Genomic DNA, 25,135 nt, shown 5'->3' on the forward strand with positions numbered 1-25,135 from the left:
TAATTGCTCATGTGTCAGAGTAAATGATTAATCATTCAAATAACTGTAAACAATTATGCAGCTTTTAAACTCAAAAAAGTAAACAGGTAAACTTGAAATGTTGAGTTCATTGAAGTTCAAATAATACGCTCAAAAAGATGTTTCTTCTAGGGTTCTTTAGTAAAGACAGTGGTTCTATATAGTACCAAAAAGTCTTTTTCTATTGTTACAAGCTTGACATCATTAGAACAGCAGAACCCTTTTGGGTGCTATATAGAACCATATACAGCACATTCTCCACCAATCTGAAGAACCCTTTCACCGTCCAAAGAACGGCAAAGAACCCTTGAAGAACCATCTTTTTAAGTGTAGTCACCCAGAGTTCTCCAGTGGGTTTCAGCCTGTTTCTTCAGCACGATTGTGGAGGCTGCAGGTCAGAGGTCAGAGTGACCGCAGCTCCACGCTGGCTCACTCTGATTTCTGCGTATCTGAGCGCCACGTGCTGCGCAGTGCGGGGTTTGCCCGGCTTCTGCATTCTGATTGGACACACCTACCGAGCAAGCCCCTCCTTTCGTTTCCACGAGCCCGGCAGGGAGGAGGGCGGGGTTGTCCTCACGGCTCCGTGCCATTGGGCGCGCGGTGAAAGGCTGCACGCGCCTGGCGAGCGCGCGAGAAGCATTATAAGCGGCGCAGGAGCGCGCAGAGGATGAGCTGACCGGCCCCGGTCTATGAACTTCACGAGAAAGATGCTGCAACAGGCTCTCAGAGTGTCCGGCAGGAGCGCGTCCCCGCTGCTCAGGTGTGCGGACAGGTGGCTGGACAGCCTCGGCTCGAGGCAGAAGGAGGGGAGGAGGGTGCGGACGCTGGAGGAGATGCCCGGACCCTCCGCGCTCGGCTTCGTCTGGGACCTTTTTGCTAAGAGAGGACTGGCGCGCCTTCACGAGCTGCAGGTGAGCGAGACCGACGTCTGTAGGCGGCCAGCTAGGAGCACGTGACCCGCTGATAGGTCAGAACCCTCCAGCCGTGCTTTAGACCCCTGCAGACGCTGCTAAAAGGGGAATCCATCCAAATGTTCTGCGTAATTTAATGTTAGAGATGGTTTGGGGTGAGATACACCAGAACTGTTCACAGTGGTGGTGATAGGAACCAGACGTCCACGCAGCTCCCTCACAGAAAGTTATTACATGAAATGATTATGAATACACTGCCTGATGTCTGAGACATTGTTTTCTGGTAGTTTTTGAGAACTTAAAATCCATTCATGGTGGTGAGATACATAACATGCAGGGTGTTGTGAGGCAAAATAGTCCCCAAAGAAAACTTATTATTTCAGATTGTCCACTATTTTCTCATCATCAACATTCTATATAACTCAGAAGACATGTGTAGGTTCACTGGTGGTTTTGGATAGTAAATAAAATGTCTATATTTGTGTTGTAGTCATGGTGACCCCTGGTTCCTATCACCACCACTGTAAAGAAATCTGAACCATTTCACACCAAACCTCTCTGAATCACTCTGTTTACATCTCACACACTCAATGTAGAACATTTTTTTTAAATGGGTGGAATTCCCATTTAAGCCTTGTTATATCTTTAGAACCCTTTTAATAGGGTTCTTTTCTAAAGGCAGTGGTTATGTATAGTAGTGACAACACAAAGAACCATTTGAATGCTTAACCGGTTCTTCTCTGTGATGGAAAATCTGCTGCATGTAGTTGGTTAAAGAATTTTTTTTAAATGGTTCTCCAGAAAGGGTTCTGCTATTGTTATAAGTCATAGTACAGTTTTGATACTATAAAGAAACCTTTTTGCTTGGTAAAGCAATTATAAATATGGCTCATTGAACCATGTTTACATCTTATACACTGCTTGTTTGTTTGTTTTTATGTTGGCTGGCTGTTTCCCTGTGAAATGTAAAGCTCAAACTGGCTGTGAACCTATTCAAATGTTATTAGATATCAGTCAATGTTTGCAAAGTGTTGGGAATCTCATGCATATTTATTATTGATCTCCTTCATGTGGGAAGAAACACTGAAACACTTGGATGCCAAACATGGTTCTGTTTATTTATGAGTAATACATGAAGTTCTTTTTAACTCTCTTAAAAAGCGGAGGTTCTTCAAGAGTTCTTCAGTGAAGACAGCAGTTCTATGTTGAAGAGTAACGTCTGAATTAAATCTTTAGTAAAAGGTTCTATGTAGCACCAGAAAGGGATCTTCTATTGTTACAAGCCTGACATCATCACAATAGAAGAACCTCATATATATGCTCTATTGAACCATATACAACACATTCTCCATCAGTCTGAAGAACCATTTAATCATGCAAGCGGTTCTTTGAGTGTTCATCGTTCTATAGAGAACCATTGGCTTTAGTAAAAAAAACCCTTGAAGAACCATCTTTATTAAAAAATAGAGGTTCTTCAGTGGTTCTTTAATAAAGGCAATGGCTAAGTATAGATGTGTGACAACACAAAGAACTATTTGAATTCTTAAACGATTCTTAAACCTGCTGCATGCAGTTGCTTAAAGAAATATTTCCTACAAAAAGAGTTTCGCCATTGTTACAAGTCATAGAACCACTTTTGGTACCATATGTATTTGGTACTATAACACACCTCATTGAACCCCCTTAAAAATGAAGGTTCTTTGAGAGTTCTTCGGTGAAGACAGCGGTTGTATGTAGACGAGTGATGTTTGGATGCATAAACAGCTTTGCATGGTCAAATGGAGAGCCTGTCATGTTTGACCTCTTAAAGAACTTTATGAAAAAATGGTTCTGTGTAGCTCTGCTATGTTTACAAGTCACAGAACTTTTAATGAAGAAGCTGCTGGAACATTTGAATGCCATGTAGTTGTGAAAAATGTAAGATGTAGCTTCACTATTACTGTAATAAAATATCTCTGTTCTCTCGAAGCTGGAGGGCAGGAGGAGGTACGGTCCCATGTGGAAGGCCAGCTTTGGTCCCATCCTGACGGTTCATGTTGCCGAACCGGAGCTGATAGAGCAGGTCCTGAGACAGGAAGGACAGCACCCCATGCGTTCTGACCTCTCATCTTGGAAGGACTACCGGCAGCTCCGAGGACACGGCTACGGACTCCTGACTGCGTGGGTACAACTGCAGGGCGATATGATAATGCATTCGCATGTAGTCATTATGCAGGCTTTTGTTTAACTTAGGTTCCTTTACGTGCCGCCTGCAACCATCACTTCCTCTCCGCTTTCCTTTGTCACCTCTGATCTCAGGACATACAGGACACAAAAAAAATACCTGAGTCTGTGTGTTCTTTTGTGCCACAGTCATTCTATACATTTAGTCCATTCATATGTAGCCAAGAAGTCCAAGCGGGAAGCCTGTTTGGATAGACGGTCATTGAATATTCTTTTGAAAGGCCAGTTTCCTCCCTCTCGACTACAGCAGCTCTGATTCGGGCTACATTGGTCACCACAAATCACCCAGAAATGGAAAACAGCTTCCTAAATCTGGAACAGGACTAGGGCATGCGTGCCAGCAAATTGCCATCAGAACAAAATCTCCAAAAAGGTAGTTTTACAGGACAAAGAAAAATGTTCTTGAACTTAAAGTAAATGAAGAAATGTTTTTTCCTAGTGATTTTGACCACCACCAAAGTTTGACAGAACAAAAATGGAGATACGATGTTTTGGCCCGAGCAACTAAATGTTCCACCACATTGAAAATATTGATGATATTCTCCAGTTTAGCTCTCATTTCATCTGTCCAAAATTATCTGAATAGTCCTAATAAGTGAGTTAAGATGCACCCACTGGTGATCCAGTTTGTATAATCTCCATAGAAAAGTATAACCAATAGAATGGGACAGTTGCTCTGGACCAGCTGCATATGATCCTCAGGTCTCCATGCCCAATGCCAAGCGTGGGCTAGAGGGGTGTAAAGCCCCCCAGCACTGGGCTGTGGAGCAGTGGAACTGTTTTCTCTGGAGTGATAGAGCTCCATTCAATACCTTTGGGATGAGTTGGAGTAATCCAGAACTGACTATCCAACATCAGTACCTGACCTCACTAATGCTTAACCAAATCCTCACAGCAATGTTCCAACATCTAGTGTAAGGCCTTCCCAGAATAGTGGAGGCTGTTACTGCAGCACAGACTCATTATTAATACCCAGAAGAAACACTGGAGTCTACACTGTGTCTGCTGTGAGAGTTTGTACAGTAAGGTGTACAGTGAGCTGCAGTGAGTGAAGGACAGAGCACGGCAGCCTTTGGCATCAGGCTACTTTTACTGGAACTGCTGACCCACAGACCTTATAAGAGTCAGCAGATGCATGTCATTGCATCCAGTATTAAACGATTTGGTTAATCATTTTGCCACATGCATGAATGAAGTCCAAATCAATGTCACAAAGCCAAGCTGTTCAAAGAATTCCAAGAATTCAGTCTTTCCGTCTGAACAAATTCAAGCCAATACACGCAGATCTGCCAGCGCTCTGTTTTAGAATGCACAGTAAAAAAAACACATAAATACCTCGTCATCCTGCCAAATGCTATTAAAAATAAAGTGCCAAAAAGGGTTTTTTGTGCCATGCCATTGAAGAACAACCTTTGATCCACTAAGGAACCTCTCAATAGATGCATCTGTAAAGGTTCTGGGAGGAACCCTTGGTGACACTTTATTTGGAGAGCCCACTGTAGATGCTTATATTGTATATGACTCATTTTCAACTGCATGTCTTTCAATGTCACCTTAATTTTTTGCTGCTAACTCGTCATCTGCACTGTTGTTGTGATGTCACAGTGAGGGGGAGGAGTGGCAGAGTGTCCGCAGTTTGCTTGGGAAGCACATGCTGCGTCCAAAAGCTGTGGAGGCGTACGACAGCACCTTGAATGCAGTGGTGACTGACCTTGTAGCCAAGCTTCGGCTCCGCAAGCAGCAGAACCCCAGCGGTGTCATCAACGACATTGCAGGAGAGTTCTACCGCTTTGGCCTCGAAGGTATGCTAATATGACCATATATTGTAATGTTTGGAAATCTAGTCCTTTAAGCTTATGTATGTGTGTAAATTTGTCACATCATATCATTTGAAGGACTAAATGCAAATTTAATTACTTTAGCCCCACCTCTAAAACGTCTTCTGATATTTGATGATGTCACTGTGCACCAAAGGGTGGGGAAAAATAACATTAAAGGACTCATATCATAGAAAATTTATGTGAACAATGATAAAGTTTCAGAACATACTACTCACTCCCCAGTACATACAGTCTATATTTGGACACTTGTTTGGCCCCACCCCTTCAGCCTACATTCAGCCTGGACAGCCAATCAGATCTGAGCTCATTTACATATATAAATCTTAAAAGCACAGTGACAAAAGCAGCCTGTTTAATTGTACGGAGAGATTAGAAAATGATCATGTAAAAATGAATTATGACTGTTTTTGGTTAATAAAACCGCACAAACCATAACTGGACCTTTAAAAAAAAACAAAATATAGCATATGGGCCCCTTAACCACTAACATAACCAACAAAATCAATAATAATCAATGCAACGTGAGTAGAAGCAGAAAAGTAGTGGGTCAAAAAAGTACTTAAGACTAAAGAGTAATTTATGTAACCACAGTGGAACTTCTTTGAACGTCCAGCATTCATCAGCACAGGAACTATGAGGCTGAAACTGCCTTCTTATTCCAGTTTTCTGTTCTGCACCATTTAAGGTGGAACTGAAAATCTGAATAAGAAGCTGCAAATGAGATGTTGTATAGGAACTGAAGTTTGTTGGGCTCTTTTGTTCTCTTTTTTGGGCCCTTTTGGTCAAGTGAAAGGATTTGCATTCTTATCAAATACAAATCCGTGAAAACTGGACGCTGGACATCATGTGTCCAGACTATTGATCCACACGCAGATAACGATATTGACCATGTTTAAAATTATTGGCATTTCTAGGAGACGTTCAGGAAGTGAAGATGTTCATGTGTACCTTCATGTGATCATGTTCCATTATGTTTCTGTGTGAGCAGGGATTTCCTCCGTGCTGTTCGAGTCCCGGATTGGCTGCTTGGAGCCAGTCATCCCAGTGGAGACAGAGCGCTTCATCCAGTCGATCAACACCATGTTCGTTATGACTCTTCTTACCATGGCGATGCCTGCATGGCTTCACCGGCTCTTCCCCAAACCCTGGGACACCTTCTGCCGGTGCTGGGACTACATGTTCCAATTTGGTGAGTGGAATAGGCCATGTGCCAACTTTTTCATCTGGGGCTAAACTGCTGTAGGCTAAATGGGTGGAGCTAAACTGGTGTAGGCTGAATGAGTGGAGCTAAACTGCTGTAGGCTGAAGGGGTGGAGCTAAACTGCTGTAGGCTAAATGGACAGGGCTAAACTGCTGTAGGCTAAATGGACGGGGCTAAACTACTGTAGGCTGAATGGACGGGGCTAAACTGCTATAGGCTGTTTGGGCGGGGCTAAACTGCTGTAGGCTGATTGGGTGGTGTTAAATAAGCAAATGTATGAACAGTATATGTTATACGTTTTGAATCTTTAGCAATGTTTACCTGGTTCATCACATTCATTTATAAAAAATGAGAAAATAATTTTTCTGTGATATGTGCCGTTTTAGATTTTAGATGTTTGAATGTGCAAACTAAACAAATCGCATTTTATCTCCTCACTGCAGCGAAAGGCCACATAGATCAACGTCTGAAAGAGGAAGCAGAGAAGATGGCACGAGGAGAGGAAGTGCAGGGCCGCTATCTCACCTACTTCCTGTCTCGGAGCGGAATGCCAATGAAGTCTGTGTACAGCAATGTGACGGAGCTGCTCCTGGCAGGAGTGGACACTGTAAGAGTAACTTGTTATCTCTGACCTTTAACGCTCTCTTATGTCTGGTGTCCATATATAATATCATACATACAGCACTGTGCACCAAACAAATATATAGTACTCTATTATATATAATACATATAATACTATGTATAATATTATACTATGCAAATAACTCATATAATGGTACATATTAATATACAGTAAACTAAGTGAGTGCGATTCTCAGTCAAATTTAAAGTTCTCTTGATTTTCAATCTGAAAACATTTATCTCATATGTTCCTGCTTTTATGTTTTGAACTTATTATTTGACTGTTAAGCACTTGTATTAAAGTTCTTTGTAAATGAAGTTATTGTGTTGCTAATAGCAAGTTGAGCTCATAGCTGCTCTGTTTCAGATTTCCAGCACGTTGTCCTGGTCTCTGTATGAGCTGTCCCGACATCCTGAGATCCAGAACTCTCTGAGGGCCGAGGTGCTGAGGGTTCTGAGAGATCGCAGGGTCCCGACAGCGGCCGACGTGGCTGCCATGCCTCTGATGAAGGCTGTGGTGAAAGAGATCCACAGGTTAGCCTTGCTCTTCTCCTATGAGTGGAACGTTTGGCAGGAAGAATTACTGTTCAAAGAAAACGGTGCACGTAAAATACACAAATACACATATGGAATTGTTTCTAATCTGTGCTGCTTTGTCACATTAAAACAGGCTGTATCCAGTAATCCCAGCCAATGCCAGAGTCATCGCAGACCGGAATATTACAGTTGGAGGCTACCTCATACCCAAAAATGTAAGCAAATATTTATTATTCCATGTATAACTTTAAAAAGAAAAAAAAAACCAGATGTGTTTAGCTTTAAAATACATAATCAGACTGTGTGTATGACGTAAGTACGCCTGACCCTTCACAGACACTCATTACGCTCTGCCATTACGCCACATCTCGGGATCCTGCGCAGTTCTCGGAGCCGGACGCCTTCGTGCCCCAGCGCTGGCTGAACCGTGAAGAAGGGAACCACCCATACGCCTCCGTGCCCTTCGGGGTGGGCAAGCGCAGCTGCATCGGCCGGCGGATCGCTGAGCTGGAACTCTACTTGGCACTGTCTCGGGTACGACTTTGATAAAGTGCATAGAATTTGTGTTGTAGCACAAACTTTAGCCTCTTTTCCACTGTAGGACAGAACGGTTCTGACCAAATATTCCAGTGTCTTAATGATGCAGCTTGTTGCTAACTGGTTGTGTGTTTACTTTGCTTCTCTGCCACTTTATCCTGTGTTATCTCAAAAACAATCAAGTAAAAAGTCAAGTTTGCCTACACTGTCTCAAAATAAGTGAATGCAGTGAGCGATTTTCAGTCCATCATTCAATAAATGTCAGACTGTCAATCTAAATGCTAAATATCATGCTGGTAACTACAAGGGAGAAGTTGGTCAGCATTAGCTTAGCCAGCCTATGTTCCCAGGGCTCTACATTCCGTCTACATTTACATCATACCTCAATATAATAATTTAAGGCCAATGTGTCAGACACAACAGATCAGGCCTTTGGCACAATCCTATCCAGGCTGTTAAATTATTTTGATTTTCTATTAATATTAGCATGTTTCACAATGTGCTGTACTACAGCCCCCGGCATGCACTATATATAGCATGTGCACTATAAACGCTCACCTTTTAATATGGTCCTATTAGTGGTTGAAGTCTATATTTGTGTTGACTTATGTATTGTAGTGACATGAAGCCACAGAAACATGGAACTTGTTCCCTTTTGTTTCTTCTCAAATCACTACTCATCTGGGAAGGCTTTACACTAGATGTTGGAACACTGTTGTGAGGGTTTGATTGTATTCAGCCACAAGAACATTAGTAAGATTGGGTCAAGTCAGGTACAACTGATCCTAAATGTGCTGGGGGCTTTATACCCCTCTAGCCCACAATTGGCACTGGGCATGGTGACCTTAGGCTCATGTGCAGCTGCTCCAGAGCATCTTATTCTATTGTTCAGTGCTTTTCTATGGAGGTTATACAAGCTGTGTTCATGCAATTGTACTGTGTCAACTCAAAGTAGCTGGATCCAGTCATGAAGATCGTCTTGAGATGATATCTGACACACATTTCTTCTCTCCTTGTTCAGATTTTAATCCACTTTGATGTGAAGCCTGATCCGAAGGGTGCAGTGGTCAAGCCCATGACCAGAACTCTACTGGTTCCAGAAAGTGAGATCAACCTGCAGTTTATCGAGCGCTGAGTCTGAACAGAAGACAGGATGAGATAGAGCTGAGCCCTCATTGAAGCAGAGAGGGGTGGAACTGAGAACCTACAACACTGCTGTGAAGAAGGTTCTAAAACTTAATGACCCCCTAGAACTCTGAACTTACCATGAACTCACCACTCCCACCAGGATGAATGGGTCCTCCTACAGGTCGTCCTGGAGGACTGAGGAGATGCCCAGTGCAGATTTAGATTTGTGCATGACATTGTTAAGACCAAGCAGTGCAAGCAGTGGAGAAGTGCAGTATTTCGGGGCAAATGGCACTCGCTGCTGCAGAACTGAAAGTGGACCAAACCGGTCAGCAGGTGGAGAGAAACACAGCCAGCTTTCATGATTCTTAGGTGATATGACTGGAAGTCTAGTCTCAGTTACTGATGGTGCTGTTATCAGTGCAACACGCTGGAGTTTTATTCCATCACTGAAAGAATAACACAATCTTCAAGCAGTTTAATTAGAATTAGCTTTGAATTTTAGCCAAATATTTTCTATTTCGAACAGTATTTCTCTAAAGAGAGGCTTGAGTTCTTTGTTCTTGTACTGTTACATGTAAATTCTAATCAACACTAATTACATTTCATGGTCATTTCACTACCAGCACGTGAAAACTAATGTGAATTTGATTTGGCGAGAGCCACCAAACTGTTACTAGAGCTGCAATCTATACTGTTTCTGACTTAATAATTAGTAGTATTAGTAATCTCATCTCATCAGATCAGACCAGAGCGTGATTATTCAAATATTAATGGGCTTATCAGTACTGTAACACAGCGCTTGACTTAATAAGTAGGTTATTATTTTATCCAATGACAGTATGCAAAATGGAGCTTTAAAGTAACACAAACATCTTGAAATCATGCTTGAAGAACCTCACTGTTATTAATATTATGTAATATTTGTGTCTGTAAACAGAATGCACTTATGGTAGCTGTAATGTAGCGCTGTAACAATCCTCAGATGTTTATTGGTGCTAAAAACTGGTGCTTTCATTTCCAAAGGGGCCTTTACCATCTGCTGCTGTGGTGAAATGTTAAAAATGAAGATGCAGCAGCTGGGAGGCTTATTGTTATTAACTTTGTCACCCGAACAGTTTGTGAAAGAGTTGCTAATAAAAATGTATTTATTTTCTTCAGTTTACACTGATTACACAATGTTGCTGTACGAAAAATCTGCCATACTTAGTATGTTCACATTAAAATGAAAAATAATAAACAAAGTACTACAGTGTCTTATCTGTGATTACAGATGCACGTCTTTTCTCTGTAAAGCTGAACTGAGATTGCAGTCGATTGATATGAAACCCAGTTTAACCCAGTTATTGGTAAGTTAGCTGCCTTTGCTTAAACAGAGGGACTAATATTTGGACAGGTTCCCCTTTAGTTCTCTTTCGCGGAATGTGGTTGCTGAGTAGCGCTGTTTCAGGCCGGCAGAGGCTGAAGATCACGAGGACATGAAGATACATTCAGGCCAACCACTTACACCACACACACACACACACACACACATACAGTGCAATCTCAAGCAAACAAAGGTTAAAATTTATACTACTGAATCAGTTCAAACTGTGCTAAAACTATTGAAAAAAACATACATATTTACAAGCATTATGTTCTGATCTATTTAAACCCAAGGCATTAATAGAGGTAGTAGTAAGCTAAATGTATAAAATCATATCTTATAGGGTACATTCTAGTGTGAGGAGTCTGTCCCAAACTCTTACCCCTCAATTTACACTTCTGAAAATAATAAATAAAAAATGTTTTCAAAAAGTGAAATTAAAGTTTCATCAGAAAATGCTGTCCAACATTGTCATGTCACTACAGAAACACAAAGGCCTTGTTCAGACTGCCAGCCAAAATCTGATTTTTGTCATATCCAGATTGTATCCAGATTGATTTCTGATAGTTTGCACAGCAAAAAAACCCACATGAAATCTGATTTTTGTAAATCAGATCCAAACCACATTTGGAGGTGATTTGAAATGTCACTCCAATCAGATTTTTACAGATGTGTCTCAGTCTGGACCCTCTGGATGCTCAAATAAGATTTCAAACTGTCTTTTGCATCACTCGCAACATGACAAACAACAACGTCAAATCCAGAGTGATGAAGTTCTGGGATTCAAGAAGAGCTCCAAAGATTTATGATTATGAAGAGAATTCTGAAGAGTTAGGAGGGCGAGGCGATGCTCCTCCATCTCACCGGCGTAGCTACATAGTTACTGATGCCTACGTCGTTACCATGGCAACCCATGCAGATAGACTGGTGATGTCTGGACACACAAATCTGATCTGATCACTCGCAAAAAACAGAGCTGACAGTCGACTCAAAAGATCTGATTTGAGAAGCTAATCTGATTTGCCTGCAGTCTGAACACAGACTTAAACTGCATCCCTGTCCCTCATGACCACACGGTGAGCAGTTAGATCCCATTTGATTTTTCAACCGATGTCGAAGCCACAGAGTTACACAAATTTTAGGTTTAAATGTAAAAGCTTTGTGGCATAATTAGCTAATAATGTTGATACAGATAAAAAGTAGTGAAATAAAGCTGAATTCACGTGTAAGATGGCACTGGGGTCATTTGTCAAAGCAGGACAGGGCAATGATGCCCTATCATCTTGCTGCTTCCAGGTAGATACAGCCTTTTCATTGGACACACAATTTGCATATGACAACCATTCCCCCACCCATTTTTCCCCATAGGAATGAGTGTCAGAACTTCATGGGCAAATTTTTTTTTACAGCACCATGATACAAGTACACATGCAATGCCCTATTAACCACAGCAACCACCTAGCAAACCCCTAGCAACCACCTGGGAAACCATAATCATCACCCAGCTACACCCAAGCACCCACCCTGGATAACACAGGAATTGCTCAGCAACACCCCAGTAACCACCTAGGAAGTGCTTAAGCTGCACACTCATTACTTTAGTTTTTATTGCTTTTATTGAAGGCTGAAGAGGATGTAACGGGGAGAGAGATGTGCACAGCACATGGTTAAGACAGCATTGAGGTCATTCATTGAAGCTCCATGTCCATCTCTTTCTTTTTCTCTCTCAGTCTTTCCATCTCTTTCACCATCTCTTCCAAGCTCCTGATCTCTCTTTCCTTCTGAACATCTCCGCTTCCCATCATCACATGAATGTCCTCGATCCAGAGCTCCATCGCCTTCTTCTGCAGGTTTCTCTCCATCTCCATGTGGGAATTGAGGGTAAGCAGGCCTTTCTGTTCAGCTCCTGTCCAGGGCTGCTGCAGAGCGTCCATCTACAGGACCCAGCAAACAGCAGTTTTAGTGCCGCACAGTGAGACAACACAGCACACAGTGATCAAACAGCTGCATACAGTGGTGCTGCAAAGTTTGAGAACCCTTAAAATTCTCTGAATTTCTACAGAAATCTGATCCAAAATGTGATCATCATAACATTAGATAAACAGAACCCAATTAAACAAATAACTAACAATTCTATACTTTTTCATTAGTTTATCTGATATTAAACTTCAATAGAAAAAAAGGGAATTTCTTTTTCAGATATGAAACCAGTTCAAGGATGTTTTTATATAAAATGATAAAATATGATTGTTACCATATGGCAACAGCAGTCCAATCTGCAATGCATATATTGGAGTAAAATGAAAACACACTGGACACTAAAATTTCCACATAATTATTTTTATACTTCTCAGTATGAACATTTATGCACCTTATGATTGTTATACTCATGTTTTCTCCCACTGTTTGCAGATTGCAGTTGCATATTGCATTTTCAGATGCTGTTGCCATATGGCAAAAAAATTCAGAGTACCACAAATTATTACTTTCTTTTCTAATTCTAATATTTTTTTCATTTTCAATGAGAGAGAGAAAAATAATATAAATAAAATATTTTCTAAAATTTAGTTAAAGAAAATTCTAACAGCAATGATGGAGTATTTATTTGTAGCTAGTTAGCTAGCTAGTATTAGCCAAAGACTATTTCATGAGCTGCATTTCAGAGCTGTGGTGTCTGGAGAGAACCTCTAGGGGGAGCTAAAGCTATGTGAGAAGATATACAAGCCTGCCCTACGTGAATGCTGGACGAGTAAGAAAATATAGCTGGTTACTGTTTGCAGAGTTACATTAAAAAGTTGTACTATTTCATGCTACGGGGCTGTTCTTCTGGTTATTATAGTGCAAACACAACATATGGCGATGAGAATGGCGCTGTCCTTGAGCCAACCTGCACCATTTCTACAGTCCGTTGGTGAGCCACCCATCCCTTTCAAGTCATGGATTAGAGTGTTCGACCACTATGTACTTGCCTTGGGGGAAGAGCTATCGGAGGCTAGGAAGCAGGCTCTTCTTATCCATTGTTTAGGAGCAGAAGGCCAACGAATATTCTACACTCTGACTGTCGCTGATGAGAGGTATGCGACAGCTTTAACAGCTATTCAGGACTTTTTCGTGCCAAAAGTTAATGTTGTGGCTGAACGTTATCGGTTTCGCCCAGTGCAGCCAGTACACTGGTGAATCTACTGATCAGTACGTCGCAGCTCTGAGAGAACTCGCGGCCACTTGTGAATTCGGTGCTACGGAGGAAGAAATGATTCGAGATCAGCTCGTAGAAAAGACGAACTCGACCCGCATTAGAGAGCGCTTGCTCTTAGAAGTGCCACTGGACCTTAAGAAAGCCATGACAATAGCGCGCCAAATTGAAACTGCTGTGGCAGAAGCTAAGGTGATGACAGGAGCTGCAGACGGAGCAGTTCACGCTGTACAGCAGGGTAGTAAGCTGCCTCAGGGTCACAGCAAAGGCAAGCCAACGCAGCAGGTTCGTGGCATATCAAACCATGCGCAAGGAATTTCATGCTACAGATGTGGTTCGGGACAACATGCTGCTGATGCTCCTGAATGTCCTGTAAGAGATGCATTGTGCAGGAGTTGCAATAAGAAAGAACATTTTGCCAAAGTGTGTTGGGGAATCAAGAAAGTTTCTGAGGTTGCTTCTCCTGAAGTGACTGTCTTGAACATTGAGCATAAGGCACACAACACAGGCAAAATAATGTGTACAGTGCAAATTCGTGTTGGCAATGGTCAGACACAGAAACTTGAGCTAATGCTAGACACGGGCTCAGCTGTCTCCATTTTACCCATGTCAGTGTATAAACAGTTTTTCTCCCATACTGCCCTTTCTGAACCAAAGTTAAACGTGGTTAGCTTTGGTGGTACTGCCATATGTGTCAATAGTTGTTTGAAAGCCAATGTAATGTTCGGTGACCGGAGTGCCACTGCAGAACTATATATCATGCAGCGGGGATCTGCAGTGCTTGGCATGGACTTATTCTCAGCGTTACAGTTACAGATACTTAATGGTGTCATCAGTCAAGCTCCACACAACCATTTACTCTCCACAGTGGCAGCTAGACAAGACACTGCTCTTGGCTGCGCAAAGGGCTTCTCTCATCAAAGAGAATCCGGTCAGATGTCCAGCCTGTGCAGCAGAAACTACGGTGCCTGCCTTTTTCAGTACGTGAAGCAGTTTCAGCAGAATTAAAGAAACTGGTTGAGCAAGATGTAATTGAGCCAACTGATGTATCTGAATAGGTCTCTCCAATAGTGGTCACCAGAAAGAAAGATGGGGGAGTCAGACTGTGTGCTCATTTAAGAGAGCTGAACAAGGGAGTGGTAGTGGACAGTTTTCCTTTGCCACATATGGAGGAAATGTTTGCTGAGTTACGTGGAGCAACACTTTTCTCTACATTAGACCTTCAGAGTGCGTACCATCAAGTCATGCTGCATGAGAACAGCCGTAATATCACTTCTTTCATTACACATGATGGTCTTTTTCGTTTTAAGCACGTTTCTTATGGATTAGCTTTGGCACCTAGCTGTTTCCAGCATATGATGTCCACCATTCTGAAGGGTCAGCCTGAGTCCAATGCTACCTGGATGATATAATCGTCTCAGGGACAACAGTTGAGGAACATCACAAGAATCTGAAGTCTGCAGCCCATAGACAAGGCAGGACTCAAGCTGAACCTTAACAAGTGTCGTATCAGGCAAGCTGAACTGTCTTTCCTTGGGCATACTGTGTCTTGGTATGCAAAATTCATACCGAATTATGCAGCTGTCGTGGAGCTATTATGCAGCCTGCTTCATGGTTCTGCTTCATTTATATGGACACAAGAGGCCCAACAAAGTTTTGAGAGGGTCAAGGAGCTCATAGTCAGCAGCCCTGCACTCACACTGTTTAACCCAGAACTGGCCACCATAGTCACCACAGATGCATGAGACTATGGTATTGTGGCTGTGCTTACTCAGCTGCATTCAGACAGTACCGAAAAGACAGTAGCGTTTGTATCACGCACATTCACCCAGGCAGAGAGGAAATACTCTACCATAGAGAAAGAGGCACTAGCCTGTGTATGGGCAACAGAGAAATGGAGAACTTATCTGTGGGGCAGACGCTGTACTTTGCAAACAGACCACAGCCCACTGACCACATTCTTGTCTTCAAAAGGATATGGAAGAGCTGGCATGCACATAGCTAGGTGGTCAGCCAGGCTAACGTCATACACTTATGACAATCAATACAAACCAGGACCTGAAAACTGCATGGCTGACTGTTTATCGCCGCCTGCCACTGCACAGTGAAGAGCCCTGTCTGGAAAATGATGTTGAGGTGGTTGCACTTGCTTCCATACTTACTGCGATTACAAGTGATGAGTTCAAAGCTGCGGGTGCCTCATGTCCAGTACAAACAAAACTCCACAAATTACTCACGTCCAGATGGCCTAAGTCTGCAAAGCCCTGGATCCAGCCCTACAACCATACTTCAGGCTGCAAAATGAACTTTCCCTCCAAGATGGCTGCATGGTGTGAGGCACAAGCCGCCTTGTGGTAATGGAAAGCCTTCAGCCCAAGCTTATTTCTCTGGCACATGATACCCATCAAGGCATTGTCTGAACAAAAAACGACTGAGAGAGTTGTACTGGTGACCGGGGATGGATGCTCAAGTGGAGGCGTCCATCAAAGCATGCGTAACATGCCAGTTACATGACAAGTCTGCTGTCACACATCCAACACCAATGCAACCTGTGCCATACCCTACCAGTGCTTGGGAAAATCTGGCAATTGACATCATGGGGCCATTTGACAATGCACCCCTGTATTGTCGCTTTGTGATCACGCTGATAGATTATTTTAGCAAATGGCCTGAGATTGCTTTTACAGCACATGCTACAACACAGACTGTCATCCAGTTTCTGTCTTGAGTGTTCTGTAGAGAGGGCAACCCAAAGGAACTGATTTCCGATAATGGAACACAGTTCACCTCTCATGAGTCTGCATTATTTCTACAGGATAGAGGAATTGTGCACAGAACGTCATCTGTATACTATCCTTGTGCTAATGGTGAAGTTGAACGATTCAACCAAAGTTTGTAGGACTGCTTGCAGACCTCTTCACTGGAGCACAAAGAGTGGAAAGAGTTCACCAAAGATTTCTTGGAAGCGTACCGTGCAACTCCACATGCTACAACCCAGTGCTCCCCTGCAGAATTGTTACATGGAAGACTCAAGGTCTCCCACACTACACCACCATTACTGGAGATCTCTGATAGGGTGGAAGCACAACAAGCCAAAAGCAAATCATACACAGACAAGAGGCATGTTTCTTTTTAGTGTGGATCGTATGTCTGAGTGAGGAAACCTGGCATTCTTCCAAAGACTCAGTCTAAGTTTGGGGGACCCCTCAAAGTCATGGAGAAGAGGGGGGCTGTCAGATGTACAGTGCTGGAATGCATCTCACCTAGCACCTGTGCTCCTATAGCAGGAGAGGGAGGGTTCAAGTGTTTTTTTTATTGATGGACACTGCAAAGCCTTCATAAAATACACAGGTCAGAGCCTCATCAAGGTCTAGAAAAGCACCTGTATGGGCTCAAGATTATGTGATGTAAATGATGACAAAACACAGTCATATGTAGAGCATGTGTATATAACAACTGATATACAGTAGCTGCTTTGTGGTCTTATGTAATTGTTATTGCATTGAACGTTTCATTTTTGTTATATTGTAGTCAAGATGGAAGTAATGCTTGCTTGCAAATGGCACATTAATGGTGTGAAAAATATTCCTACTTCTTCTTTTGAATACTGTAGTGGTATTCACTGTTAAGGAGGGTTATTTTTGGAAGTGCTTATTCTTCCAGACTGTTCATTTTCCTAAGAGAAAGGGATATGTGGTGTCTGTAGAGAACCTCTAGGGGGAGCTAAAGCTTTGTGAGAAGATATAGAAACCTGTCCTACGTGAATGCTGGACGAGTAAGAAAATATAGCTGGTTACTGTTTGCAGAGTTACATTAAGAAGTTGTACCATTCCATGCTACGGGGATGTTCTTCTGGTCGTTATAGTGCAAACACAACAAGAGCATCAATTTAAGAAAAATACTGTCCAGAATTATACTATTTCAAGTATATCACACTCAGAAAGTGGGATAGGATTATATAACGAAGGGAACGCAGCGATCCATGCTCATGTTTGTGTGATGCGTATTGTCTGTGTGATGTTTATGTGTAGATATGGCCGTGTGGTTGGTGAGACACAAAGAACCAGTTGCTGTGATTGTTTTTCCTCTGGTTTTATATTAAGCTTATTTCATTTAATAGCCTATTCAAGTGATCTTAACTTGATGTAGTAGTTATTTATATACAATTATGGTTAATGCTTTGTAGCTAGGTAAGTTACATTCCTTAATCCATGTAGATACTCATAATAAATTAGCGTTAGCACCTTTTTTACAAGAACCTGAAGTCAGCTTCTTGTTCGAATTTTCCCGTTCCACCTTAAATGGTGCATCAGCCAGCTTCTTGTTCGAATTTTCCCATTCCACCTTAAATGGTGCGGCTTAGGCACCAGAAAGACATCAACAAGAAGCTGGTGAATATAGGAAGCCAACTTTAGCTTCGTCCTCCCTACTATGTTTTGGGGGGTTTATTTTTTATGTGTATTAAGATTAGAAGTGATTGGGAGATTGTGTTTCTTCCGGAGCTCGCGCTAAACTCGGTTTTTAACGTCCGGTGCGGACTGAATACTTTTCTGCTGGTCCGGACAGCTAATTAGCATGATCAGTTACTTAAGAAATGAAAGCTACTGAGAGCAGTCCAGGCAACCTAGATTGATCAATGTCTGAGGATTATAACAAAATGAATTTGGTGAAAATCGGTTGAATAGTAAGGAAGTTGTGGCCAATTTAATCCTGAGACTCATCATCTATCAATACAAGTAAATTTGTTCACAAGCAGATCTTGACCGCTCCAACATGGCATATGCGCAAATGTATCGCCTCAGATAGAGAATAACAAACAACATGGTATCTTGGTATGTATATCTATGATGCTAACTGCATCAGGAAACATCCACAACGTTACATCCCAGTAAAACGTAGCTTGAATACAGACGTTGTTGATTTCAGACTGAACTCGATGCTGATTATTCCTCACAGTTGGTAGGTCAGATGAACACTGAAAGTTTATAGATGAGGAAGCTAGTCAGACAGCAAAGAATGAGACAAAGCTAAAGCTGACGTTTGTCTGGGTGACTAGCTAACTTAGCATTAGCGTTGTTCCACCAGAGAACTTGTACAAACCGGCTCTGGTTCCACTGCACTAGTTTTGACTTGGCTGGAATCGAGTCTACATCATTAAACACACTCTCACACTGAGCTATACAAAGGAATTAGACAACATGAAATGATTATAGTTTATTTATTATTAACACATCTCACCATCAAAGAGCCTCCTTCATGTACGGCGCTGCTTAAAGGGGAGTTCCACCAATTCTTTAATTCTTTCCAATTCTCCAAGTTCCTCCATAACTGAGATGCAAACAGAGTGATTTGGTGTGAAATGGTTCAGATTTCTTTACAGTAGTGGTGATAGGAACCAGGGGTCAGCATGACTACAACACAAATATAGACATTTCATGTACTCTCCAAAACCACCAGTGAACCTACATGTGTCTTCTGAGTGTTATATAGAATGTTGGTGATGGAAAAATTGTGGAAAATCTGAAGTTTTCTTTGGGGACTATTTTGCCTCACAACACCCTGCATGTATCCCTCCACCATGAATGGATTTTAAGATCAAAATCTTCAGGCAGTGTACTTATAACCATTTAATGTAATAACTTTATGTGAGGGAGCTTTTAGAGGTGGACGTCTCGTTCCTATCACTACCACTGTGAACAATGCTGACTTGGTAAGTTTCTATAGAACGGAGCGTTTCACACCAAACCACTCTGAACGACTCTGTTTACATCTTAACTGTTTAATTATGTAGAATTTTTGTTCCCCTTTAAGAACAGTCGTCAGTTGTCTTTATGACTTTAAGATCTTTTTAAGGAAAATAATAAATAACTGGGCACAGTAGAAGTCCATGAAGCCATCCTGTTTCGTGTCACAGCTCAGTTCAGTGGTGGTCATCTGATAGAGAGGAATGTTCTCCTGATTCACGTTAGGGTCCCACAGCAGAACGTCTGAATAGGAGAACATATCTGAACATGGTTACTAACCAAGTTCTTTCCTTTACGGCTGCAGTTTATCCTCGCTTAGACTAACACTTCCAGCACGATAACACAGCATGTCACAAAGTGCGCATTATCACTGCAGGCTTACAGGAACACATTCCTCTCAACCCCGCCCAGCATCTTTGGTGGAAGATCTGCTCACAGCGCAACTGTTCAGCCATCCGATCTGCAGAGACTTCTACAGAGTCACTTCTGGATGGAGAAACGTTTATAAACAGTGTTCTGTGTCTTGTAGAACCTCATGCTCAAGCCAGTTCATGCTCTTCTGAAGGTCAAATAAGGATCAACATTTTGTTGTATAATAATACAATCATCACACAAGAAGGTCAGGACCTGTTTTTCTCACAATGCTAACAGCTGCTTTCATTAGAACACACAGTTTGTGTCCAAAAATATCCAGACATGGCCAGGTTCCTCTGATAGCTAGAACAGTGTTTCTCAGTGCTGGTCCCGGAGGCCCACTGCCCTGCACGTTCAGCATTCCCCTGGCTCTAACACACGCACTTCAACACAGTAAGGGGCTGGTAATGAGCTCAACACACTCGGAGGAGAGTGCTAACTGGTAATTCTGTTATGTTAAACTAACAGATGGCTGCATTGGCTAGCACTGAACTGAGTGATGGAGGGAGGGAGGACCATCCTACTCACCCAGAAAGGGAGAGAACAACTGTATTCTCTTGGACTTCCAGTCCAGGCATCCCAGGCATCACCGGGGATCCAGATTGTATCCATCTTGCTTTTTGACAGTCTGGACAGCAAAAAAAAAACTCACAATATTTAATTTTTGCAAATCGGATCCAAACCACATTTGGAGGTGGTTTTAAATGCGACTCCAGTCGGATTTTCACAGATATGTCTCAGTCTGGATACTCAAATTGGATTTTAAAGTGTCATTTGCGTCACTCGCAAATCCAGAGTGATGGAAGTGCTGGGATTCAAGAAGAGCACCAAAGATTCACGCTCACATTGTTACCACAGTACCCCAAGCAGATCGGCTGGTGATGTCTGGACACACAAATCTGACCTGACCACTTGCAAATGACAGTCGCCTCAAAACATAAGATTTGAGAAACAAATCCGATTCGCCTGCAGTCTGAACACAGCCTTAGTTGCACCATTTGGGAGTCCCAAACAGCTCTTCTACTGATTGAGTTCAGCCGCACTCATTACTGACCCAGTTTGTATAATCTCCATAGAAAAGCACTGACCAATAGAATGGGACACTCTGGAGTAGCTGCACATGATCCTAAGATCTCCATGCCCAATGCCAAGCGTAGGCTAGAGGGGTATAAAGCCCCCCAGCATTGGGCTGTGGAGCAGTGGAACTGTGTTCTTTGGAGTGATGGAGCTCCGTCCAATACCTTCGGGATAAGTTGGAGTGATCCAGAACTGACAATCCAGCATCAGTACCTGACCTCACCAATGCTCAATCAAATCCTCACAGCAATGTTCCAACATCTATTGTAAGGCCTTCCCAAAAGAGTACAGACTGTTACAGCAGCACAAACTCACTATTAACACCCTTCATTTCAGAAGGAATGCTAGAGGAACTGGTGTCTGCAGACTGGTGGATGTACAGCGCCTCCCTCTTGGTGCACTTATGGGTCTTTAAAGTGTTAGAGAACCTGAAATTCCTGCCGCACTCCGAACAGTGATGCGGTTTCTCTCCAGTGTGGATGCGCTGGTGTAGATGGAAATTGCTGTGCTGATTAAAACTCTTGCCGCACTCCGAGCAGTAATACGGCTTCTCTCCTGTGTGGATGCGCTGGTGAGCTTGGAGGTGAATGTTCTGATTAAAGCTCCTCCCGCAGTCCGAGCAGTGATACGGCTTCTCTCCTGTGTGGATGCGCTGGTGTTTTGTGAGGGTACCTGCTTGTCTAAACGTCTTTCCGCAGTATGAGCAGTGGTACGGTTTCTCTCCGGTGTGAATGCGCTGGTGCAGCTGCAGATCGCTCTGTCGTTTAAAACTCTTCCCACAGTCCGAGCAGTGATACGGCTTCTCTGCCATGTGAACGTTCTGGTGTTTTTTGAGGGCACTTCCGTCGCTGAAGCTCTTCCCACACTCTGAGCAGCAGTACGGTTTCTCTCCTGTGTGGATGCGAAGATGTAACTGGAGATGACTCTGCTGATTGAAGCTCTTGCCGCACTCCGAGCACTGATACGGCTTCTCTCCTGTGTGGATGCGCTGGTGTAGTTGGAGATTACCTCGTTGATGAAAACTCTTCCCGCACTCTGAGCACTGATACGGTTTCTCTCCTGTGTGGATGCGCTGGTGTGTTTCCAGATTACCTCTCCGATTAAAACTCTTTCCACAGAGTGAACAGTGATACGGTTTCTCTCTCTGTAGCTGCAGATCACTCTGTAGAGTGGAACTCCGGTGCTTCTTGAGGGTACTCCCAGCACTGAAACTTCTTCCAAACTCCGAGCAGGAATACGGCTTCTCTTCTTCGTGGATCTTCTGGTGTTTTAGGAGATCGCTCAGCTGAGTAAAAGTTCTCCCGCACTCTGAGCAGCAGTGACGTCTCTCCTCATTGGTGCTCTTCTGCCTTCGTCTGCGAGATGCATCAGTGCGGAGAGCACCAGAGGACGTCTGTAGAGCAGCCGAGCTTCTTTGGGACTCCATATTCTCGTGTTTGATTCCACCTGATTTCAGCAAGGTGATGTTTTCCACTTGCTGACCTCCTAATCTGTTTGTGGAGGCGAATTTGAGCTCTGTAGGTAAGTGGACACTAAGACCAGGAGGAGATGTCTAACAGGACATCATGTGTTTCTGGAGGAGAGAAAGAAACAAAGAAAATATTTTAAATTCAATGTAAAATGTAACAAAAATAAGCAGGACAGTCCACTCACTGCAGAACTAAACACAGTGGGGCAAAGACAGAAAATCCAGATTGGAGCAGGTACAAATTTACCTGCGCAGGTTCTGAGAATCAGACAGGAGTTCCAGTAGCAGCTAAATCAACTGAAGCAGCACTCAATAGAGAGATTATCAGAGGAGAGTCCAAACATGCGGTGTCACTCCTACGGTTAGATCAGGAAACAGAGCACGGCTACAAACCCGCAAACACACATTTTGTCGTCAGTTCCACTGCTGTACCGTACCTGAGCACCAACGCTGAAGTTAGGGTAACAGACTGGGATGTCTGGTGGAAACAGGGAGACCAGCGATCAGAACAATTGTTTACATTCACTGTAACACCAGCATCATGAGATAAAATTACCACCACACAACCTCCTCAAAGCTCCTCATACTGTCATGAGCTCTGCTGTGCAGCAGGAAACAGACACAGAGAGTCAAACAGGGTCCAGAGAGTTCTGGGTTTAGATTAATAACCACATCATGCTGTACTGCACCGTCTGGTGGAAAAGCTCCACTGGAAGTAGATGAAGAACCATTTCAGAAAAAGAGGAACAAAACTTAAGACTAGTCACTGCTGCTGTTCCACCTGCCTCCTAATCCCGCTGGACAACACAGGATTTCATATCAAGAACATCTGTGGATGACCACGAGACATTTTGGAATGAATTTGGGGGAATGTAGACTTATTGGGGTGGGAAAAATTTAACCCAAAACATTTAGAGTAAGGGGGCGCTGGTGTGCTCACTGTCGGCCAACAAGTCATTGGGCAAGGATGTGGCGTATTGCCCTGCCCACACTACAGTATTTGACAAATCCTAAACGATGTTGAAAACATGAAAGACCCCACACATAACTGCATTTTTCAACAATTTCTTTGTCCTTGATCGTTGTTATCAAAGTCCACACATGCCTGTCCTGAACAAAACACCACACAGTATCAGATTAAGCAGCTTAGTCCCGACCAACGGTCACGATTCACGGGAGGTTCTCGCAAACTGCTATATCCCGGGATTTCTCGCGAACTAATGCTGCGTTCACACGTGTGTGGTGGATGAATGATGTTGTCAGTGGAGTCGCAAGTGGCAGCATTCCGCAGACTGCAGTGGCATATCACTCCAGAGAATCTGCGTCCACTTCAAACTACAGGACAATGAGTCATAAATACTGAAAATGTTTAATATTTACGATTCACAGTAGGAGCCCTGACTGGACTGGGAGCAGATTGGATTACTGACCATCCACAGCACAGGATCATCATTTAAGATCACCCTGATATGAGTAAACCTTTTGTGATTGTCAGGAGGAGCAAATCAGCTCAAAATTGGCCCAGTTATCCTGTAGTGGGGCATGTGTAAATTAGCACAGATGAAAAATCTCCCAAAAACTCCAATTAATCCTGAAGATCCAGCTCCAGAAACCAAACAAGCTGTTCTTCTTTACTCTAACTGAACTGCTTTCTTCAATCACAGTGCAATAGTTGGTATAATCAATATTAATAATCTCCTCATTTTGCTGATTTTTTTCCAACATTCACAGATAATTACACTTTTATATTCACTTTGGATCATATATGTAAAATGTGATGTAATGACATCATCTGTTCTCTTATTCGTTCATTAACTTAATAAACTGACAATGGATCACAGAATTATCTGTAAATAAATAAAGGATTCTCTTTATTACCTTCAGCAAAGCAGATCTTCTGTATCTCTGCTGGTGGATCAGAGCAGATTTTCTGCTTCTCCGCTGTTTTGAAGGTTGTAGATCCACAACTGGAGAATTAGCGCCTCCCGATGGGCTGCAGAGGCTTTAAACCGGAAGCACGTTCTTATCGAGCCTGGAGGAGCCCCGCCCCCTGTGCTGTGATTGGATAGTGGCTCAGATGAACTCTCCGTGGATTGTCCAGATCAGAAGACGCAGCCTAAGATTCATAACCGAGATTATTGAATTCACCTGTGATTGATAAATAGCTGAGATTAATTACTGATTATATTATTGATTATTCACTGATTGAAACAGAAGGGCTGTAAGAGCGGATCTGCTAACGCTGCTAAACTGAGTATCAGACTGAGATATAAAAGCTTCACTCTAAACAGATACGCGAGTTCCTGAAAGAGTGGAAATGCAATAAAGAGTGAAAGTGAAGTAGATAATTCTTCTAATCTCACAGCAGCTCTTTTTATAATTCATTACTGAGAGCAGAGCGACACGTTAATGTCTGTTGCACTATTAACACATCTGATACACAGCACTGACTGCAGGACTCCATTACTGTCAAAATAAAAGCCCTCACTCTTCAGACGCCACATTCAGAATGACAGTAGAGATCAAAGATGATCAAAAATAAAAATAAAATCACTTTTAAACCCATTTACTTCCACAAATACATACATCCACACATAAATAAAAGTAAAACAAAACTAAAAATACATAAATAAAGTAATAACCTTTAAACAGTATATAAAGTCATACATAAATATGATCTATGTTACTCGATGAAGTGCTTTAATAATTTTATATAACAGAAGAGATGTGTGTATCTGCACCGCCTGCTACAAAATTAATTGGCTCTGATACACTAATAGCAGCAGAGATAAACAACACTGACTGCAGGACTCCATTACTGTCAAAATAAAAGCTCTCACTCCTCAGACGCAATGT

General features: G+C 42.6%; 2 protein-coding genes across 5 annotated transcripts; one reads left to right on the forward strand and one right to left on the reverse strand.

Annotated features, from left to right (window-relative positions):
- Positions 1-683: 683 nt before the first annotated feature.
- LOC118799357 (25-hydroxyvitamin D-1 alpha hydroxylase, mitochondrial) lies at positions 684-10,277 on the forward strand. The gene is made up of 9 exons (XM_036559146.1): positions 684-929; positions 2,899-3,089; positions 4,758-4,954; positions 5,982-6,182; positions 6,638-6,801; positions 7,183-7,349; positions 7,486-7,567; positions 7,689-7,886; positions 8,911-10,277. The coding sequence occupies exons 1-9, from the start codon at positions 708-710 to the stop codon at positions 9,022-9,024; spliced, it is 1,536 nt and encodes a 511-aa protein (XP_036415039.1). The 5' UTR covers positions 684-707; the 3' UTR covers positions 9,025-10,277.
- A 1,743-nt stretch (positions 10,278-12,020) lies between these two features.
- LOC118799956 (zinc finger protein 501-like) lies at positions 12,021-24,353 on the reverse strand. 4 transcript variants are annotated; one of them, XM_036560093.1, is made up of 3 exons: positions 24,158-24,353; positions 22,717-22,757; positions 21,081-22,384 (listed from the first exon to the last, which is right to left on the reverse strand). In XM_036560093.1, exon 3 carries the CDS (start codon positions 22,235-22,237, stop codon positions 21,107-21,109), a length of 1,131 nt encoding a protein of 376 aa, XP_036415986.1. In that variant the 5' UTR covers positions 22,238-22,384; positions 22,717-22,757; positions 24,158-24,353; the 3' UTR covers positions 21,081-21,106. The 4 variants fall into 4 exon arrangements, 3 of the variants coding, with proteins under 3 accessions (XP_036415986.1, XP_036415985.1, XP_036415987.1); XR_005006145.1 differs by lacking the exons at positions 21,081-22,384; positions 22,717-22,757 and adding an exon at positions 12,021-12,317; XM_036560092.1 differs by lacking the exon at positions 22,717-22,757.
- Between the last annotated feature and the right edge of the window lie 782 nt (positions 24,354-25,135).

This window comes from Colossoma macropomum, unplaced genomic scaffold (genome assembly GCF_904425465.1).
Source record: "Colossoma macropomum unplaced genomic scaffold, Colossoma_macropomum, whole genome shotgun sequence".
Classification (NCBI taxonomy): Eukaryota; Metazoa; Chordata; class Actinopteri; order Characiformes; family Serrasalmidae; genus Colossoma; species Colossoma macropomum.

Bases quoted from the DNA above. Each gene is read 5' to 3' on its own strand.
- LOC118799956 (XM_036560092.1), bottom strand. From the start codon at position 22,237: ATGGAGTCCCAAAGAAGCTCGGCTGCTCTACAGACGTCCTCTGGTGCT.
- LOC118799357 (XM_036559146.1), top strand. From the start codon at position 708: ATGAACTTCACGAGAAAGATGCTGCAACAGGCTCTCAGAGTGTCCGGC. The intron at 6,183-6,637 runs GTGAGTGGAATA...TCCTCACTGCAG, and splicing joins GGACTACATGTTCCAATTTG to CGAAAGGCCACATAGATCAA. The intron at 7,350-7,485 runs GTTAGCCTTGCT...ACATTAAAACAG, and splicing joins GTGGTGAAAGAGATCCACAG to GCTGTATCCAGTAATCCCAG.